The sequence below is a fragment of the Anomalospiza imberbis genome, chromosome 17, assembly GCF_031753505.1.
Source record: "Anomalospiza imberbis isolate Cuckoo-Finch-1a 21T00152 chromosome 17, ASM3175350v1, whole genome shotgun sequence".
Lineage (NCBI taxonomy): Eukaryota > Metazoa > Chordata > Aves > Passeriformes > Viduidae > Anomalospiza > Anomalospiza imberbis.
In genome coordinates, this window is record NC_089697.1 from 12,986,904 (window position 1) to 13,005,438 (window position 18,535).

General features: G+C 42.1%; 1 protein-coding gene across 6 annotated transcripts in view; it reads right to left on the reverse strand.

The window, feature by feature from the left end:
• TSHZ2 (teashirt zinc finger homeobox 2) overlaps nucleotides 1-18,535 on the reverse strand; it is a 208,440-nt gene that overhangs the window by 73,511 nt on the left and 116,394 nt on the right. For 4 of the 6 annotated variants that reach the window (XR_011004826.1, XM_068208062.1, XM_068208059.1 and 1 more), the window contains exon 2: nucleotides 1,478-4,553. Coding sequence is in view for 5 of the 6 variants with exons in the window: in XM_068208062.1 (XP_068064163.1) it covers nucleotides 1,486-4,553 (3,068 nt within the window). In the remaining variant the exon portion in view is untranslated. Of the gene's footprint in view, nucleotides 1-468; nucleotides 4,554-18,535 lie in introns of those variants that run through there. The other 2 variants (XM_068208063.1, XM_068208060.1) reach the window with 2 other exon arrangements.

The window sequence follows — 18,535 nt, forward strand, 5'->3', positions numbered from 1 at the left end:
ATACTCCATGGCAATAGCTTACAGTACCAGCCCAAAGTAACCCCTTGATCAGTGGTTTAAATTATTCAAAAGTAGCATTTTTAATGGAGCTTAAGTGACGCAGAGCCCTCGTGCTGGCTTTGGCTGCAGAAAGTGTTTCCTAAAACATGAATATTTGCCGCAAACGAATGGGAAATCTTCCCCCAAATGGGGACTGAGCCCCATCCTCTCAATCAGCCAGAGGATGGCCACAAAGCCAGGTGGCATCAGTGACAACTCCCAGCACATCTTTCATTTTCACCATCTGACAAATTCATTTTCTGAATGTTATTCAAGTAATGAACACCTTGGAGAAAACCTGGATCAGCACATGGTTGTTCTGTGAACACAAGCAGAGCATGAGTCTGCTGGAGGAATTGCTGGGAATAACTAAACAGAGCCCTCCTGGAAAAAAAAAAACTGGTTAGAACAAAAAACTTCTATTTGGACTTTTAGTTGATGTTCTGCATATTTATTTCAATCAAGAATATTCAAGTTTGTGAATCAAGTAAAATTAAAAATGCAAAAATGGTGTGGCATCTGAATATTACATTACATGTTATAAACATTGGTTGTGGCAACTGGTGTATCTTGCAGCAAAAAAATAGCAACACTAACGCAGCAGTATCCTACTAACAGGTCTTGGAAATATTAAGCTTGTAAAAAATCTCAATTAAGCAGTAACTCCCCCAGGTTATACGAGAACTTGCACTGAAGTCAGTGATGTTTATGGATTGACTTCCACCAACATGAAGCAAAATATAATCAAACATCTTAAAGATTAAAAAAGGAATGATGGAGAGAGAGGTTAAAATGATGTGACAAAAAAGGCCACTCACAGTAGCAAGTGTTTAAGTAAGTGTAAAATATTAAAATATTTTACAAAACTGAACATCCAAATATCAACAGAAGAATAACTGAACTTCTAGATAGGAACTTTTCAGAGTTATTTGTAGATTCTCGAGGCTGTGTCTGAGATTATGAGAAACTTGGAATAATTGAGATTTTGCTAATTTGACTTTTGAATTTTCTTCTTTTTCCCCCATCCAAATCAGATTTATTGGTGTGCTAGCACTGAGTGAGGTAATAACCTTTAGGGTTTCAGTGCTCTTTATCTGCTTTTTTTCCGTTCTCACTGCAAAGAGTAGCACTTGGTTCTTGCATTCCGCACAGAAGTGCAGTGGATGTGAAGTGATTTATTCTTAGGAACAAAAGAGAAATGGGCAAACAGCTATTTTGCAAATAATGAGCAGCAACATTTCTCTCTAGGGCAGTGTGGGTTTGCATTGACCAAGCTCTCTTCCTGAAAACGTTATAAAATGGATGTGTACATGCGAGGGAGGAGCGGCGCAGCATACACGATGCATTTTATACTGTTTTCCTACTTTTACCAAAGCACGGAGCCTGACGGAGCCTCCTGGAAATGCTGAAATGAAAACTCACTATAGAGCATGCATACCTTAAGAGTTATTCTTCATCCACTTCTGCTACAAATTGTGAATGGTGTTCTGGTGACTTGCTGTGTGTTTTGCTTAGATGAAGTTTTACTGCATGTTTGCTCGCAAATGTCCGACAGCACAACTTACATTTGAACTTAGAGTCTGTGTCCTCTTCTCCAGCTATTGTTTCAGGAGATCTTTGAACTGAAACTCTGGAGATTTCTTGTTCTACCTTGGTTTGCTGCTCCACAGCCAGCCTGTTCATGTCTTTCATTTGGAAACCTAGGTGGGATTCTAAGTGGCTAATGTAAGTAGAGGGGGTTCGGAACTGAGATGCACAGTCGCTGCAATAAAAGACTGGATGTCCTTTGTCCATGTTTTTCAAAAACTTTGTTCCTCCGGTTTTCCTAAGTTGATACTTCACATTTGCCAACCAGTGGCTGATGGTGGTCATCGACAGTCCAGTGAATTTGGAAATCTGCATGCGCTCTTGTGGGCCTAGGTCTGATAATAAATATTTACCTTCAGATGTCTGGAAGAGGCTGGAAGCAAACTGAGCTTGCAAAATGAGCAGATGCTGAGGGTTCCAGTTTGACTGCCTGCCCTTCCTTTTATGCAGAGTGGAGACTTCCGTGGAGACGTCCTCGAAGCGTCGGACATCTATTTCCAACTTCATGGACGGGATCCTTGAGGATGCAGCAGGTTTTGGTGTGGTAGCTTTGGGAAGAACTTTGACCATGTCAGCGATGTCAGACAGAGCGTGCTTTTGAGGTGGAGAAGTACAAGATTGTGCTTGAGCTGACTCAGCTTTCTTGCCTTTGGATTTGGTCAGGTCAATAGGCTGATCATTGTTTTCAAACAAATAGTGCCTGGATACGCTTGCAGGCTTTGGTGGGGTCGGAGCAGGAGATAAAACTGGCTTCTCCATCATGTTTAGATTGGGTTTGTGGAACATGGAAATTGTGCTAGAGCTGGGGCTGCAGTTGGATTGAGGCTGTAAGGGCTCAGTGGCTTTGCCCAGGTGATTGTTCAGGACAGACTGCAGTGCACTCAGAGGGTTCACGCAGGGCAGCTCCGAGGAATGGTTGGCAGCAGCACAACCGTTACTGAGAGAAGCTGCTGGTGGCTGCTGGACTGGCTTTTCTTTTCCACTGTCCTCTTTAATTTTGTCTTCTTCTTTCAAGGGACACGGTTCTGTCTTTTTTGGCTCCACAGAGGCTTCAGCTTTGAGGAGAGGTTCCCTCTCGCTCTGGCTGTGCGAGGCTGGCTCAGCCTGGACGCCCTCCTTAGCATAGTCCTTTTGTACCTCCTCCTTGTCCTCAGCCTCCTTCTTCACTTGAGTGCACTGGCTCACATTTGCTGAGATAGGGACCAGAGGCATCACCTTCCACTTGGGCGCTATGGGCCTCAATTTATTGGTCATGGTTGGCCTGATTTGGAGCACCTGGGATCCCACAGGCAAGGACGGCTTGGCTCCCTCGGAGAGCTGGTAAGCTGCGTGGATGCTGGGATACGCACTCCAGCTGGGAGCTCCGTTCTGAGCTTTATTGATGGCTGTCGTGACAGTGTTCTCCAAGGACTTTAAAATGTCCCCACCACCCTTTGAGCCATCTTCTAAATCTTCTTCTCGGAGGTACTGGTATTTCATTGTGGGATCCAGGGGTTTCTGAAGAGTGTCTTCATACTCCTCAGTTTTCATTGCTTTCTCATCTTTGTTTGCATCATCAGCTTTATCTTTTTTACTTTCTTTTTTAAGTTCAGAGGCAGGACCTATGCATTCTGCAGATGATTTACTGGTTGATTTTGAAACGGGGCTGTCACTGGCTGGTGCTTCAGACAGCGATTGCATTTTTTCCACAGCTAAAGGATCCAGAACAAGTTGCTTTCCTTTCTTTGAAGCTGAACTCGTGACTTTCAAGAAATGGCCAGTGACCATCATGTGGGTTGTGAGCTGCTGCAAGGTATCATGGGAGCTTCCACATTCCATACACTTCAAAATCTGGGATTTGCAGGCCTCGAACTGCCAGGTGTAGCTGGCCCCGTTCTGGTACCCGTAGCGGTTGTTGGAGGAGAGCTGCAGGTTCGCGTTCTTCTGAGGAGAGAAGGTGTCTGAGAAAGACCCTGTCGTGGAGTCGGGGGAACAAGGCCTGTTCACATCAAACACACGTTTCTTGGCTGGAGTGACCATTTTTGAAGAAATGGTTGGTACCGGCTCCTTCAAAGGCACTTTTTGGTAATGTTTTGTTTTTATCATATGAACACTCAGATCTTGAAGGGAATCAAAAGAGTCACCACAGAACATACACTTCAGAACTTTTTGTGCATCTTCCTTGTCCATGTCCTGGAACGCCCTTTTCCGGGGCTTGGAGTAGCTGGTAGGTCTGTGCTTGTCCTTTTTGTGGTTGTCATCCTGGTAGTGCCCTGTCTCGTTCATGTGGACCGTGAGTTCCACCAAGGTGTCGTAGGCAGCGCTGCACTGCCGGCAGCGGAACCGGCTGGCGCCCGTGAACACAGTCCCACACATTTTGCTGCTCTGCCTGTAGAGCTGCACCGAGCTGAACAGGTTGGGCTTGGAGACAGGCCTGGAAGGTAAATTCTGCTGCAAGCTTTTGGACAGTGCGTCTTGGTGCCAATCAAAATCAGCTTTGTTCCCTCCGTTCCTGTTGTCGCAACTCCTCTTTTCAGAGTTGGACAACTTGAAACCCAGCCCCAAGCCTGTCCAGTAAGAGTCCGACAGGATGTTAGCATAGACTGCTGTCATTTTATCCATGCAATCATGTGCTTCGCTCTGGGCTTTGGGGTGGGTGCTGCTTTTGGGGTCCTGGGGCTCCCTGGAGCAGATGTTTTTGATATCTGCCACGTGGTCACTACCGTCACTCAGTAGTGATTCGTTCTCCGCGTCCTGGTTGGATATGTGACTGACAGGGGAATTCTGGAAACTGAAGTTCCCTTTCTGCTCAGGACCCACTTCGTGCTCCTCATCCGTGCCAGTGTCATTGCTGCTCTGCAGCTGAGCAGTGGAGTTGTTGTCATCGTCATCTTCTTCCTCCTCCCTTATATCTTCCTCTTCCTTTAAATCTTCCTCTTGGACATAACCTGAAATGTAATGTCAATATATGAAATAGCCTGTTAAAGGAGAATGTTACAGTTCCAGTTTTCTGCTTTCACTATGTACTTTCTTTACTGGATTTTGTTTTAATCTATAACTATATTTTCTGTTAGTTCTGGAAGTGAAAAAAAGCCAAATGATGTCTCTTTTTTGTGAAGGTTGCTGCATTTTGTTGGCAGATGATCATAATTCTTTATAACTGCCAGAGATTCCGAGTTAATAATTTTCCTGTCATGGGAGTATAATTCTAACTGTCCTGTAATGGGACAGTTGGAAAATTCATACGTAAGAATTTAAAGTTTATACTAAAAGCTTCAATTCTATGAAATTGTTTTTAGCCTCGGTGAGAGAAGGGGTTGAATTTGTAAGGAAGAGAAGAAAAATAAGTGCCATAATCTTCCTGGTTCAGAGCATCATCTAGGTACAGTAACCTTTTGCCACTTGATCACCTAAAAATGCACTTTAGGATGTACACAAATAATTTATACGTCAAAATACAACATCTGAAAGTGTTAATAGGCATAAGTGAAACCCTTTTGTTTACAAAAGTAATGTACTGTGTACCATAAAAGCAAATTGTGCTTCAGTAAAATCCATAAATTTCAGGGCAAGAACCCTTGGAAGTTACAGAAGATTTGACAGAGGTAGACCAAAGTTGATTGTTAAACTGGAAAAGTAGAACAAATCCACAAGGATTTTATTTGGCAAATTAATTATTTGATTACTAAGATAAACTTGATTCTGGAAGAGTATATTTATTTAGTATCCAATTCCTTCCCATTATCTGGAATTTGTTTTATGGCTCTTTACGAACCTGGCTCACTTTGCTCCCTTGAGTTTGGTACTCCTGACCCAAAAGATATCCTTCTAGCAAATCCAGAGGAAAGTGTTCCACCTTTGTGATGACCATCTGGACAAAGCCTTCATTCGCCAATCTGTTTGCATGATCTGACCTTTCCCACACGTTTGCCATCAGAACCAGAGGAACCATTCCCTGGATGAAGGTGCAGCACAAGAAGAGGGAAATGATGGCTCTCTGTGTGATGGGAGCTAAGAAATCCATGTGTCATCTTTCTCACACCCTTGCCATGAATTTAGGAACTGCAGAGGTCACACAGGCTTAGAGCTGGGCTTGGCTTAGAGCTGGGCTTGGCTTACTCCAGGGAGGGTATCAGAAGGTGTCACAACCAGAGGCAAAGACACAGCAGTGGCTCTGAACAAATGACCTGCACACCACTTTAGCCTGATAAAATAATAGTAATCACACAGTAGGAGGAACACTGTGCTCTTCAGTAGATGCTTTCAGCAAAGAAGCTAAATATTAAATGTTAAGTGCTAAATACTACAAATGAATCCCTTCAGCATGGGCAGGGTCACAGCAAACATTCACAGGTGATCAGACTGGAGCAGCAGCAAAGACAACGCTTAGACCTCAATGGTTTCTTCTCCTCCCTAAACTTGTCCCCAATAACCAGATATCACTTTCCCTCTGTTGTGTGTTTTTCAGGGGACCAAGGAGAAGGCAGGGACATGGAGGTGGCAGAAGGTCCCCAGGTGAGGAGCAGTGACCCTGTGACATACAGCCCCTCTCCAGGATGTGTGCCAGGCACATCATACAACAAAAACAAGGAGGGGATCCAAGGAAGGAATCTGACAAAACACGTGACAAAGAGCAGTCCCATAGCTTCGGGTCATTGGATTCTCCATTCCAGCACCAATTCTTTGAGTGTCATTAACCCGTTTTGCACCAGGAGTTAAGTTTCCCTTTGGAAGATACATTCATTAGTTTATTCCTCACAAGATCCTTTGTCCTTCTCTAGCAAAAGCAGAAGTACCAGACAGCTGCACATCCCCCACAATATGGATAAAATTTGCTGCTTAATTAGGCATTGACATGTTTACTATAACCTTTACAGAAGAGTAACTTGTGCTGAGGAATCCTCCTTTTTTATTTTTTGTGTCTGTGTAAGAGACTGACACAATCTCATGAAAGGGGGAGAAATAACCAGTTCCAGTATCTCCAGAGGGTCTACAGGGAAGACAGAGAGGGATTGTCCATCAGGAGCTGTAGTGACAGACAAGGAGGAATGGCTTCAAACTGACAGAGAGGAGGTTTAGATTAGATTAGATATATGGAAGAAATTCTGCCCTGTGGGGGTGGGGATGCCCTGGCACAGGTGCCCAGAGCAGCTGTGGCTGTCCCTGGATCCCTGGCAGTGCCTGAGGCCACGCTGGATGGGGCTTGGAGCAGCCTGGGACAGTGGAAATTGTCCCTGCCCATGGCAGGGGTAGCACTGGATTCTGTGATCCTGTGCAGAAAGCACCATCAAAATTTCCCAAAACCATCAGTCACATCTGTTTTAATGGTTTAGGGGTTTGGGCAGCTTTAAAAACGCATTTCAGTATCCTTCCTGTAAAAGCATTTCTGTTTATGTAAATGATTTAAATTGCTGTGGGCATTTTAAGGACAGTGGAGACCAGTTCTGCAAGACAACCTCGGGTACAAGAGATGCTCATGTTCTTCCAACAGGGCTTTTTAGTAAGATTTCATTGGACATGAAGGGATGTAGCTGGTTAACAGAAATAACATTAATTTAAGTGGACTTTGCATTATTTATTTTAGAAGTAAAGAGTGTCTTATATCTGTACACCCACATGCTTTAAATGCAGAGTCTGTAATAAGTAGCATAAATTTTGCACGTCACACTGATGTCCATGTAGTAAATTGTTGAGTGACCTGTTCCCTTCCCACCAGTTCTCCCCCAGGCTTATTCTGACATTCCAAACCTCTGAGATCCTCATGTGTAACTGTGTTACAGGAAGAAAATAATATGAAAGAAATCCAAACTCAGTAACTGGATGAATGCTTCCTCCCTTGCCTAGATGAGAATTTTTCCCACCAAAATTAAACAGGCCCAGACAGATGTAAGATGGGAAAAGTGCAGTCCTGAAGAAGTGGAAGTCTGAAATGTCACTATTATTAAGAACTGACAAAACTGGGGGGCTTCAAAGCATTGAATGGAAGCAATTTTTTGGCTTCCAAAATGGAAATCAGTCTTTGGTTTAGTGCTGATTGTCCTCAAGGTAGGGTGTGTCAAAATAATGACATCAGTAAGGACAATATTATTATATGGATAATAATCACAAATATAATTCCAAATTATTTGGTTTCTTAATTCCTCTCTGTGTCTTTGTGACTGAATTCATGGCAACCTCAGAAACCGGCTTCTATAAGACAAGAGCTGCAATAAACAGCTGGTTCTTTATTCTTCAAAAAGAACATTTTCTTTGCTATTTCTGGAATATTTCCACAGAGGAGCTAAAATAAACCAGGTCCAGTTAATACACCTGCAAAAACTGGGTCTAAACCACCCCCATGCCCTTAGAGCTGGGAGCTTTCCCTGCAGACAGCACCAAGCCAGGCTCCCAGGGGGGTGAATCCAGCACTGACATGCAGGACTACCCTGGGAGTGGCACCACATTATCCATCACTCCTGACCTGAATTGTGCACTGTCAATACCGCTTTTGGTCAAACATCTTCATTCTGACTGTTTACTTTTCCACCAGTGGATACTATTTTTACTCAAATTTGCTCTTTTTCCATGTAGAGAAACATTTATTAAAATACATCTACATATATATATATATATATATATATATATATATATACATGTTTCTTTCCAAGACTGGAAAATTTATTTTCTGCCAAGAGAAGGGACAGTGAATCATTGTCCAGAACAAGTCTGCTAATCCATGTAAAACCCATGGCACCACCTGCACTTCTTCAGCCATACACATTCCAGTTTTCCTTGAAACAACATCATCAGGAAAGCAATCTCACAGTGCTAGAAGGTGATCTTGTTTCCTTCTTGTCTGGCATCAGCTCAAACATCTTTTTGTGTTTGGCAGAAGCTGTTTCTTTCTCTGAAAGGTTCCAAACAGATAATGGATAATGACCACTTCTCATTCCTCCTTCTCCAAGATGTCGAACTGCATTAAGCACCCACAGACAAATCTTAACCTGGCTCTTTGTAGGAGTTCAGAGCTGCAATTTCATCCCAGTCTGAAAATCAGCTGAAGAGAGAAATTGGCAGTTGGGGGAAAAATAGTTCCCCACTCCATTGCATAACTCTTTATCAAAGACATTTTGGAATTTAACTGGATTAAAACCAATAGGACACTCAAGAAAAGCAATGGAATTCCATGGAAAGAACTCTCAAAATATGAAATTTGTCATAAAGGAGTGAATTGTAGAATTTTAGAGTTTTTAAGGCTATGTTCAAAATTTCTGTAGCACGGAAATATCTTCCTCCTTTACGTTCTCCAAGGTGGAAAGAAAACACAGGGAAAGATTCCTGAATGTGGCACAGAGAGTGCCTGGCTCTGAATGGTGGATGGAAGGGACAAAAGGACATCTCTGTCACCCGGCCCGAATGTCCTGGTTTTGAGTTTTAGTTCCAAAGCCAGGTGCAGCCTGAGGAAGGGTTTGGACATCCTCAGAAAAGGCTGAAGATGCTCAGCTGCCTCTTTGCTGGGAGGCCAGTTCATTAATTTGGATAATGGGGCATTTTTTGCAGCTTTTGTTGCTGTTACTATTTGCCATCACACCCACTCTCAGTTTGCAGTGGCTCAGCATGGATCACCACCATGATGATGAGTTTTGTGTCCAAAACAACTTGGCACCTCAAAGGAGGGATTTTTCCCAATATTCCTTTGAGGTTTTTTTTCTCCCCTAGAAATTTATTTTTCAAGTAGTTACAGCAGCTGACACCAAGGCATGAATTCCTGCCTCTTGCAGAGTAGGAGAAGGAACACCCACCACCATCCACTGCAGGAGGACAGGAGCAGCTTCTGCAGGAGCAAGGAAAAGAGTGGCTTCCACACCGACAGAATTCTAACACACAAAGGCAATTCCATGAAGCCATAACTATTATTTATATACAATGCTGAAATGAGGCAATTTGGGGCTTTCGTTTTGTTGAACTTTAATTAGAGTTGTATTCTAAAGTTTTCTATTAAATATCCAATTTCCTACTGGTTAAGAAGGCAAAATACCCCTGAGTTTCAGTGGGCTCTTAGCAGCAAAAGCAGAACAGATTATGTCCTTTGCACTTCATCCTGCACAGTTATGAGCCAAATGATCAGTGGCTGGAGGGAACTGCTTGTGAGTGACCCATAAACTCAAAAACAATAATAAAGCAGGGAAAAAACCAACACAAGCAAAAAGAGCAGTGAGCTGATGTGAGCTGCTGAGCTGAGGGCAGAGGAGGGAAGGAATTATTGTGGAGGTTTTTCTGGAATAATTTTCCTTAAGGATAACATTGTTTGCATAGGCAGTTATTGAATAAAAGCAGCAAGCCATCCTTTCAGTCAGTTTGAATCCATTCCATGCCAGGTCCTGGCTGCTGCAGGAAAGGATTCCACCACGGATGGAGCCAGGAGCTCCAGTTCCTCACACAAGAGCTCTGAGTGTCAGTGAATCATCTGCCTCTCATTAAAAATATTTGTTACTTTCTACAAACTCCTGGAACAGACAATGTAATTTTTACAACCAGCTGATGGTGTTTGGTGACCCCCAGATTGCATTTCCAACTAAGATGCTCCTAAAGAATGTTGTGACTGCAAAGAGCTCAACCTCCCCCTTGCCCCAACCACCTCACCTGCCCTCCCTCACACCACACTCCTGACCTGGCCTCAGAAGGTGAGGTTTGGGGAGGTGTCACACAGGAACACCCCCAGGTGAGGTTTGGGGAGGTGTCACATGTCCCCAGGTGAGGTCTGGGGAGGTGTCACATAGGAACACCCCAGGTGAGGTTTGGGGAGGTGTCACATGTCCCCAGGTGAGGTTTGGGGAGGTGTCACATGTCCCCAGGTGAGGTTTCGGGAGGTGTCACACAGGAACACCCCCAGGTGAGGTTTGGGGAGGTGTCACACAGGAACACCCCCAGGTGAGGTTTGGGGAGGTGTCACAGGTCCCCAGATGAGGTCTGGGGAGGTGTCACACAAACACACACCCCCAGGTGAGGTTTGGGGAGGTGTCACACAGCCACATGTCCCCAGCCCATCACTGTGAGCTCCACTCAGTTCCTGGTGCGGCACAAAGGCTGCTCTCCAAGATGCAACATGGCCTGAAAAATTCAAGGGATCCAGAAGCAGCAAATATGTTTTCCTCATTAGTCACTTTAATTGCACCACTGTAAATCACTTTGCTGATGAAAAGAGAAGTCTGAAACTTCTGTGTCCCTTTGCCTTTCTTCTGTTTTCTCTTGTCCTATTTATTGTTGTGGAAAACAGCAGAGTGGCTTTGTAAATTTATAGATTACTTCATTTAAAATCCAAGTTTCAAATTATGTTTTCCCACTTTCATTATCCTAGGTTGCCCTAAGTACCAATCTAAATTTCTTTCAATGGCACGAGCTACCAATCAGAATCACAAAAAAATATATATCTATAGAAATTGAAATTGTAATGAGTCTTACCAGTGTATTGCTAACACTTTGGTTCATTTGATATGAACTTTGTTTTTTTAAAGTACCACATGGTAAGGCTTTGAAACTTCAGTTTGTAAAAAAAACTGTAACAGCCTTACAGCCTTTGAAGTCACTACTGATATAACTCTGAACAGATCCATTCAAGTTCAACTAACATCAGACAAATGTTTAGTGTATCAGAGGAAGCCACAAAAGCAAGGATTTCATCAATATTTCACAACAGCCTCAGGGAAACTGTAGATTGCAATGCTGTAGGGCAGCTAATGGAATTACACACAAGGGTTTTGTACATTTAAAATAAGCAGCTACTAAAAAAATTACCCTTCAGTTTGATAGAAACTGTATAAAACTGCAGATGGGAAACAATTAAATAGCTACCAACATTTATCCATGTCAGCCTGATAGGTCATTTAATAACAGGTATTTCTTTCCTCCTTTCTTTTTTTTTCCTGGTAGGGCAATAATAAAGATTAACATTTATGAAAAGTAGCATAAAATATAGTGCAGCCAAATGAATAATTAAAGATGCTTCTGAAGAATTTGTTTGCTATTGTATGGCCGTGAAGACTGCTCTCCAGTAATGAAGTACATTTATATTAACTACAATTATAAATAGAAAGAAGATGAGGATTATGTTTATGGGCACTTGCTTGTTATCCTAAAAAAAAATAAATCTTTGGCTTGTTTCTATTGAATCCATGGCTTATCTCATGGACAGCACATTCTCCTTGAAAAGAGCTGGGCCTGGCTTGGCACACATGGAGGAGGACACAGGACACACAATAAACCCTGAGAGATCAACGACCAGCACCTTCCCTGGAGAGGCTCTTGGGCAGAGAGAATTCAGCCCTGAAAGCACGAGGTTTATTCTAAAAACAGATCCACAGAATCACCTTCCTTTTCATTGCTACACTCAGTGTGCAGAGAGCTTGCAAAGCAGCCCTTCACGCAGTTGGGTTTGAGTGTTTAGGTTGGGAAATGGCTGTTTCTGTTAATAACTGATCAATAGTACGATGGGAGAGACAAATTATGTGATCACTGTTGTGAAAAGGATGATTATTTCTTGCCCAGTCCAACTCAAAACAGACCAGCTTGGCTAAATCCAACAGAGTACTCGGCCTCATGGAGAAGTTAAGACCCAGTTCAAGAGAGCTCCTAAATGTTTGTCCCTTTTGGGGTAAGAGCAGTAAGTACAACAGAAAATCCAGAGTTTTCTGAGGACTCAGCGTGGTGATCCAGTGATGGTTAGAGATGAAGGCAGCAGCACATCCCCCATGTTTTATTAAAGCTCAGAATTCCTGCCCAGCTGAAGATGCTGCATAAAGACAAGCCCCTTGCAATAAAGTGTTGCCCAGCACCTTCTATCAGAGCTGATTTTAGAAAATATTAATATTAGCTTTAATAATATTTAATAAGTTTTTATTTTGATAATATTTAACAAGTTTTAAAATCATACTACTACAACATTTGTCTAAAGAACAGTGGGCTTTTGGATTTTGCTTTTGGATTTTCAGTCCCAACGCAGCTCCAGTAAGATCTGCTTTAAGCCAGACTTGCCAGTAATACTCATAAATCCATGCTGGTTACTCAGAGCTGGCTAAATGCTGCAGCATCATTTCTCTCTCAACATCTCTTTAGATAAGGTGCATAAGTAGAAAGTGGGAACATAATGAAATCTATCTTCCTCATTTGCCTGCTTTGTTTTGATCTTGCATTCCAGGCAGTAAAAAACTGCAAATAATTTTGAAGTGTGACTTCTCCCTTGCCAGGATCACGGCTTTAAAGGAAGAATACACAGATCATCAAGTAGCTGATTTCCCTCTTTATTTTCCTTCCAGGAACATCCTGCTGCATGTGGTGGTCCAAATGAATACTCTGCTTCTTTGGTGACAAATATGATGGCCAGCAAACATTGACTTTTGACCATTAGGCTTGCCTGCACTTATAGCCACATCACCATCAGAGCACTCAGGCAGCATGAAGGTCATTACCCCCGACAGCATCTTCCTTCCACCAACTTCCCAGAGATGTAAGCAATAAGCACTTGCAAGAGATTGATATGATACTTTGTGAGTAATTTGGATGAACTATAACACTAACCCAGTAAAGTATTATAATTTTAAATGTGTCCAGAAAATAATTGAAATTCTGGTTTAGCTTCATCATAATGCACAGTGCTGGGTATATTTAACAGCTGACTAGTTTAGCATGAATATTGCTTTACAAATGAGGTCATATTGTTTTTAAGAAACAATATTGCTATCAAACATGTTTAGGAGGAAAAGCAAGAGATTATGAGTACACTTTTAACCTTTCTGTCTCTTTCTATATCTGTTTACTATGGTGATTTAGGTGCTCAGTGTTGTTTGAAGGCAAACATAGAAGGTTCTGGCATTTAAAAGAGATCCAGTAATGAGCAACTGGCAGTCCGAGTCTTTCTTATTATTACTCTGTCACAAAATCTCTGTTCTACATCACTCCATCTTTGCAACACCAGTCAGAGATGAGAAAGGTCAAAACATCTCCTTCAGAGCAGACACAACACCCAAGAGCCTGAACGCAGCCCGGGCTGTGGGGAGAGCAGAGCCACAGGTAACAAACAGAGTTTCACTGCAGCAAAGCTTCTCCTCCTGCTGCCACTGCAGAATGGCATCACCACCACTTTTGTCCCCCTTTGCAGAAGGAGGGATACCTAAAGAAGCCATCCAAAAGAGCATTTAACACAAAATATGGACAATTTCCATTCACCTCCACAATATTTGGGTATTTCTCCGCCAGGCAAGGGGCACACAGAGGGTCTGATCCTGCTTTTCCTGCCTTGCTGCAGCCAACTGGGAGAAGAAACAGTCTGTGATCCTTTGAAATCCTTCTCAAAATGGAAAAACTTTTTAAGGTCCTGCCTGAAGTATTCTCTCTGAGAGGCACAACCTCAGGTGGCTCTGGGAGCAGGAACTTGCAACCAGTTTTGCCTGAAATTAGGGGCAATAATCTCTTGTCACTCTCTTGATTACCAGTGTAAACAAACTGCGTGTTTATTATTCCCTCTGTTATTTCATCATTTATTGATTTGATTTATTTATTTGCTCTTTTGTTATTTACTGCCTCCAGCAGCAGCATTGCCCTGCTGAAATCTTCTACCAACATGGAATAAAATTCTTCCTTCCCTTAAAATCTCCCTGCTTTGATTAACTCCAGCATTTTCCTCTCTCTTTTCCACCCAATTCTGAGATGCTGCCCCACAGTTTCCTTGCAGATATAAAGACCTTTTAATAGCAAGAATTCTAATAATTTTCAGTAGTAAAATTAGTGCTGTTGGCTCTGCTCTGCAAAGAAACTTGTACAAAACAAATCAATCCATGTCAAAAGGAAAAACTTCCAACTGATATGGAAAATAAACACAGTGTCCAAGTATCTATCAAGATTCATAAAATAATGGAAATTTCAAGGGAAGAAAAAAAAAATCACTGAAACCCAAATATTAAGCTGTGTTCTTTTAAATTGGGTCTCAAATGATCCAAGGAAGGGTTGAGAGCCAGGGCCAGTGCACAGATCATTTACAGATCATAATCACCCCAGTCTCAGTCTGCATTCCTGCCCTGTCCTAAGTGATATCTGACATTTATCACTTGGGACAGAGCATGGAAAAAGAGGCAGCAACAACAGGAGGCTGCAGCTGCACGGGCTCAGCTTTTCCTGAATCTCAGCAAGAAATAACAACTCTGAGTTATGGGCAAAAACCCCAGTAATCAGAGAGGTCATTACTGACAGAAACAGCTTCTCCAGCACAGGTACCATGATGTCACCACTGCTGAAGAGAGGGACCTCAGAGGGTACAAAAAAGCCATTTATTATTTCCAGCAGAAGTGGATCTGAGGCCTGCAGGAGGTCACAAAACACTCCAGTGATCAAAAATCCAGACTGAAGTCCTGAAAGAGCTGAAAGGATGGATTAACTATGACCCAACTCTCTACTCCCCAGCTCTATAACAGAGGCACAAAACTTTACACAAACTTTATGAATTGCCCCACTTTTTTTTTTTCCTGGGGCCTCTCAGACTTGGAAGGAAACCTAACAGAGGGCATCTGACCTCTACCAAATTACTCAGAATACTGACTTTGAAAGATGAATTGCTGCTGCAGGCAAGTCCAAATATATATATATATATAAGCCATTAAAAAGGGCTATTTAAAAATGTTTACAGAATTAAAATACAGTTATTATTGTTCTAGTATTCCCAAAGGTAAGTGCAGAATTTCCAAGTGATTAAATCCACACAAAAAGGAAATTTCTCCATTTCTGTTTTAATTTCTCCCTCCTCCATTTCATTAACATTCAACTGGGATGCCAGCCCTGGAGGTCTGCCCTTGGGCAGAGGAGCAAATGGGCCTGGGTGTTTATTAGGGCATCATTTTCTGTCTGTGTGGCATCATTTATTTCCTGAGGAAGGGACCATGCCAGGTCAGGATCAACTCTTTGAGCAGCCAATCCATCAGGTGGGAGCAGGTGGCATAAGGAATGGCTGGAAAAGGAGGAAAAGCTGAAATGGATGGAAGTGGGAAAGTAATAAGAAAGTGATCAGTGAAAGTACAAGCACCAGGAAATAAATCAATCAAAGCAGTGCAGAGCAGAGCTCGCTCTCAGAGGGTTCCCTTCAACGTGAGCAGGGCTTTAACCTCCACAACAACACAGAAATCTGAAAGGTTTTCCCTCAAAATTCTCCTGGGAACAAGGAGGATGAGCAGAGCAGGATTATTGGAGAGAATTAGAGAGAAAGGCCAGCCTGCTTTCTGAGAGATGCAGGGAGAGGCTGGGACAAGGAACCTTACAGGGAATTCTGGACAATGCATTTCCATCCATGTTCCAACTGTGTTTATTCTGTGGGAATGTGGTGCAGGATCTGCACTCAGATTTTAAACAGACCCCTGGAGCAATAATTGAAATAAGAAGTAGAGTGGGAAGTGCACGGTGTTGTAATAAAAGACTCACACACTGACTGGACTTCCTGAATAGAAACCCACCCAATCATTTTATTGAGGCTTGGATTCAAACCAGGAAAATCCATTTGCCACCAAGAATCTGATTATTCATGACAAAAAAACCTCTTGCACCTTATCTAGCACAGGTTTTGTACTGAGTGCTGATAATGTGGAAGCAAACCTTGTGATTTCTGCTGGTTTTATCAGTGGGAGCTGTGGAAATGTAGTTCTGCAGAGCTTCTTGACAGCACACGAGGATACTCTGGCTGCAGACACCAAGCCCTACTTAATTTGCTAAGTAGAGAAAGTCCCTTAGGATTTTACGGGTAAAGTTGATTTGGAGCTATAAAATTGAAGCATTTATTAGAGACCAGAGGCCAACAACACTTCATTACAGACTGTCTAAACACTTTCAGTTTATCCACTAAGTTCAAATCCAAACAATACTTGCCGTTCAAAGCATTTTGGCCTGGTTTTCTTTCTCTTTCTACCAGCAGTTACACCTTAAAAGATGCATTTTTAATGTGTTTATCAATCTAAAATTTAAATGAAGTCAAAGCCTGCCACAGAACGAGCCAATACCTGCACAAAGTTTGTCTTTAACAACTCCCAGTTCTCCTTGTCTACATGGGCTAATTTCTCTATCCACCAATGCACAGCTGCAATTTGACCAGTCTATATCTGAATTTTAGACTTTTGTAATTTTTTTTTTTTTTATTATACTGCTCCTTCTGTGCAGTCCCCTCACACTGACTGGAAATGGGTTGCACAAAGAGAGAAAAACATGTTTAAAGGAATAACTTGCAGAAAGACTGAAACTGCTTTTAATCCATTATTTAAGAATTTACCATGTTCTAGTGTATGCCCCTTTCAAACAAGTCTTTAAACACTCACTGGGAGGAAAAGCAGCCAAAAGTGTCAGGGGCAGCTTGATTCCACCAGCTCTTGGGGTCTCTGGAGCTGAGAAGTCTGACTCTGAAGGGTTTCATTTCTAATAATTTTTCAGCTGTTAAGGGTATATTAACTTTTCCATGTACAAGAAGCTGAATTTCTTACTGACTTAACTCTCCTGAAGCAAAAGGATGTAGTGAGAGGAAGAATTGGCTCAATGTTTTGTTTTTCTTGGCTCTCTCTTGTTCCTGGTGCTGTTTGTTTTTTTTTTTCTGATGGGCACCTACAGATCACAGGATCAGAGAATCATTTAGGTTGGAAAAGACATCCATGGTTATGGAGCCCAACCATTAATCCCAGCAAAGATTTTTTGGGGGCATTAATTCCAATTTGTGGAAGGCAAAGTGTTGCCCAACACTTTGGAAATGAAACACTGAACTCCCACTTCACCTCCTCCGTTACCATGAATCTTAAAAAAAAAAAAAAAGGATAAGATGATTTCCCATATTATTTCCTAATTTGTTTGTCCTCATGCGATTCAGATACAACCTCTCATATGAAATTCATCTTCTTCCCAACAGAATTCAGTCTCCTCCACCAGCTTCAAGTGCCCCAAGGTGGTTTCACCACTGCCTCCTCTTCCTTCCTCATTTTTTGCCTTTTCTCCTTGACACTGGTGAGAATGCTGATGTTGGAAGGTGACATATGTGACATTGGAGGAAGCAGACAATTCAAGGTCAGAAATTCAAGTGTTTTTCTGTTCCACCCTGCATAAACCCACTGCTGTCAGGGAGGCAATCATGTCTGCAAATGCACTTTACGGGGCTGAAATCTGCTTCTCAACTTAAACCATGGAACATTTAAATATCAAAAACTTTGTTTTCTAATGAGCGAAGTATTGAGGGGGGAGAAATGAATTATATGCTTGATGTATACTGAAGGCTGGGAAAATTAAGGCCATTTCCCATGGTGAGAATGCAGTGATTTCAGTTTGTGAGAATAAATTAAACCTTTGGGAGAATTTGTCTTCCATTAAATTGAACAGCTAAACAGGCACAGAAGATTTTAATGTCACCAACAGCAAACCCCAAAGGTTACAAAAAAAAAAAAACCACCAGTGTTTTCTTATTTGGAAGTTCTCTGTCTCTCTACCTAAGAAAAGATGCAAACTGTAAATGTATGTTGAGACACAAAGACTCTTAAAGATCATAATTCCATTCCTATACCATATGCTATTAATGTCTGTCAACACTGTTTAGCCAGCAACTGCTGACAGAACCATATTTGCTATCTAAATACATCATAAATAAATCAGTAATGAACTGCTTTAGTAAACCTTCTGCACTGATTGGAAATACAGATCGAGTAAACAAACTCTGGGGATAACATTTTGCAGCTCCAAGTACATACAAGTGTTTAATGTCAGTGACAAAGTCACTCACACCTCTCTCTCTGCAAGGCACCAGGCGGGGAAAGAAAATCCTAAGGATGGCAAAAGTGTTTAATCAATTGTAGCAAATGTACCTGTCAGCATTCATCATATTACCTCTCCTAGGTTGTTGGGGTTTTTTTTTTGTTGTTTTTTTTTTTTTTTTTACCTGATGCAAATC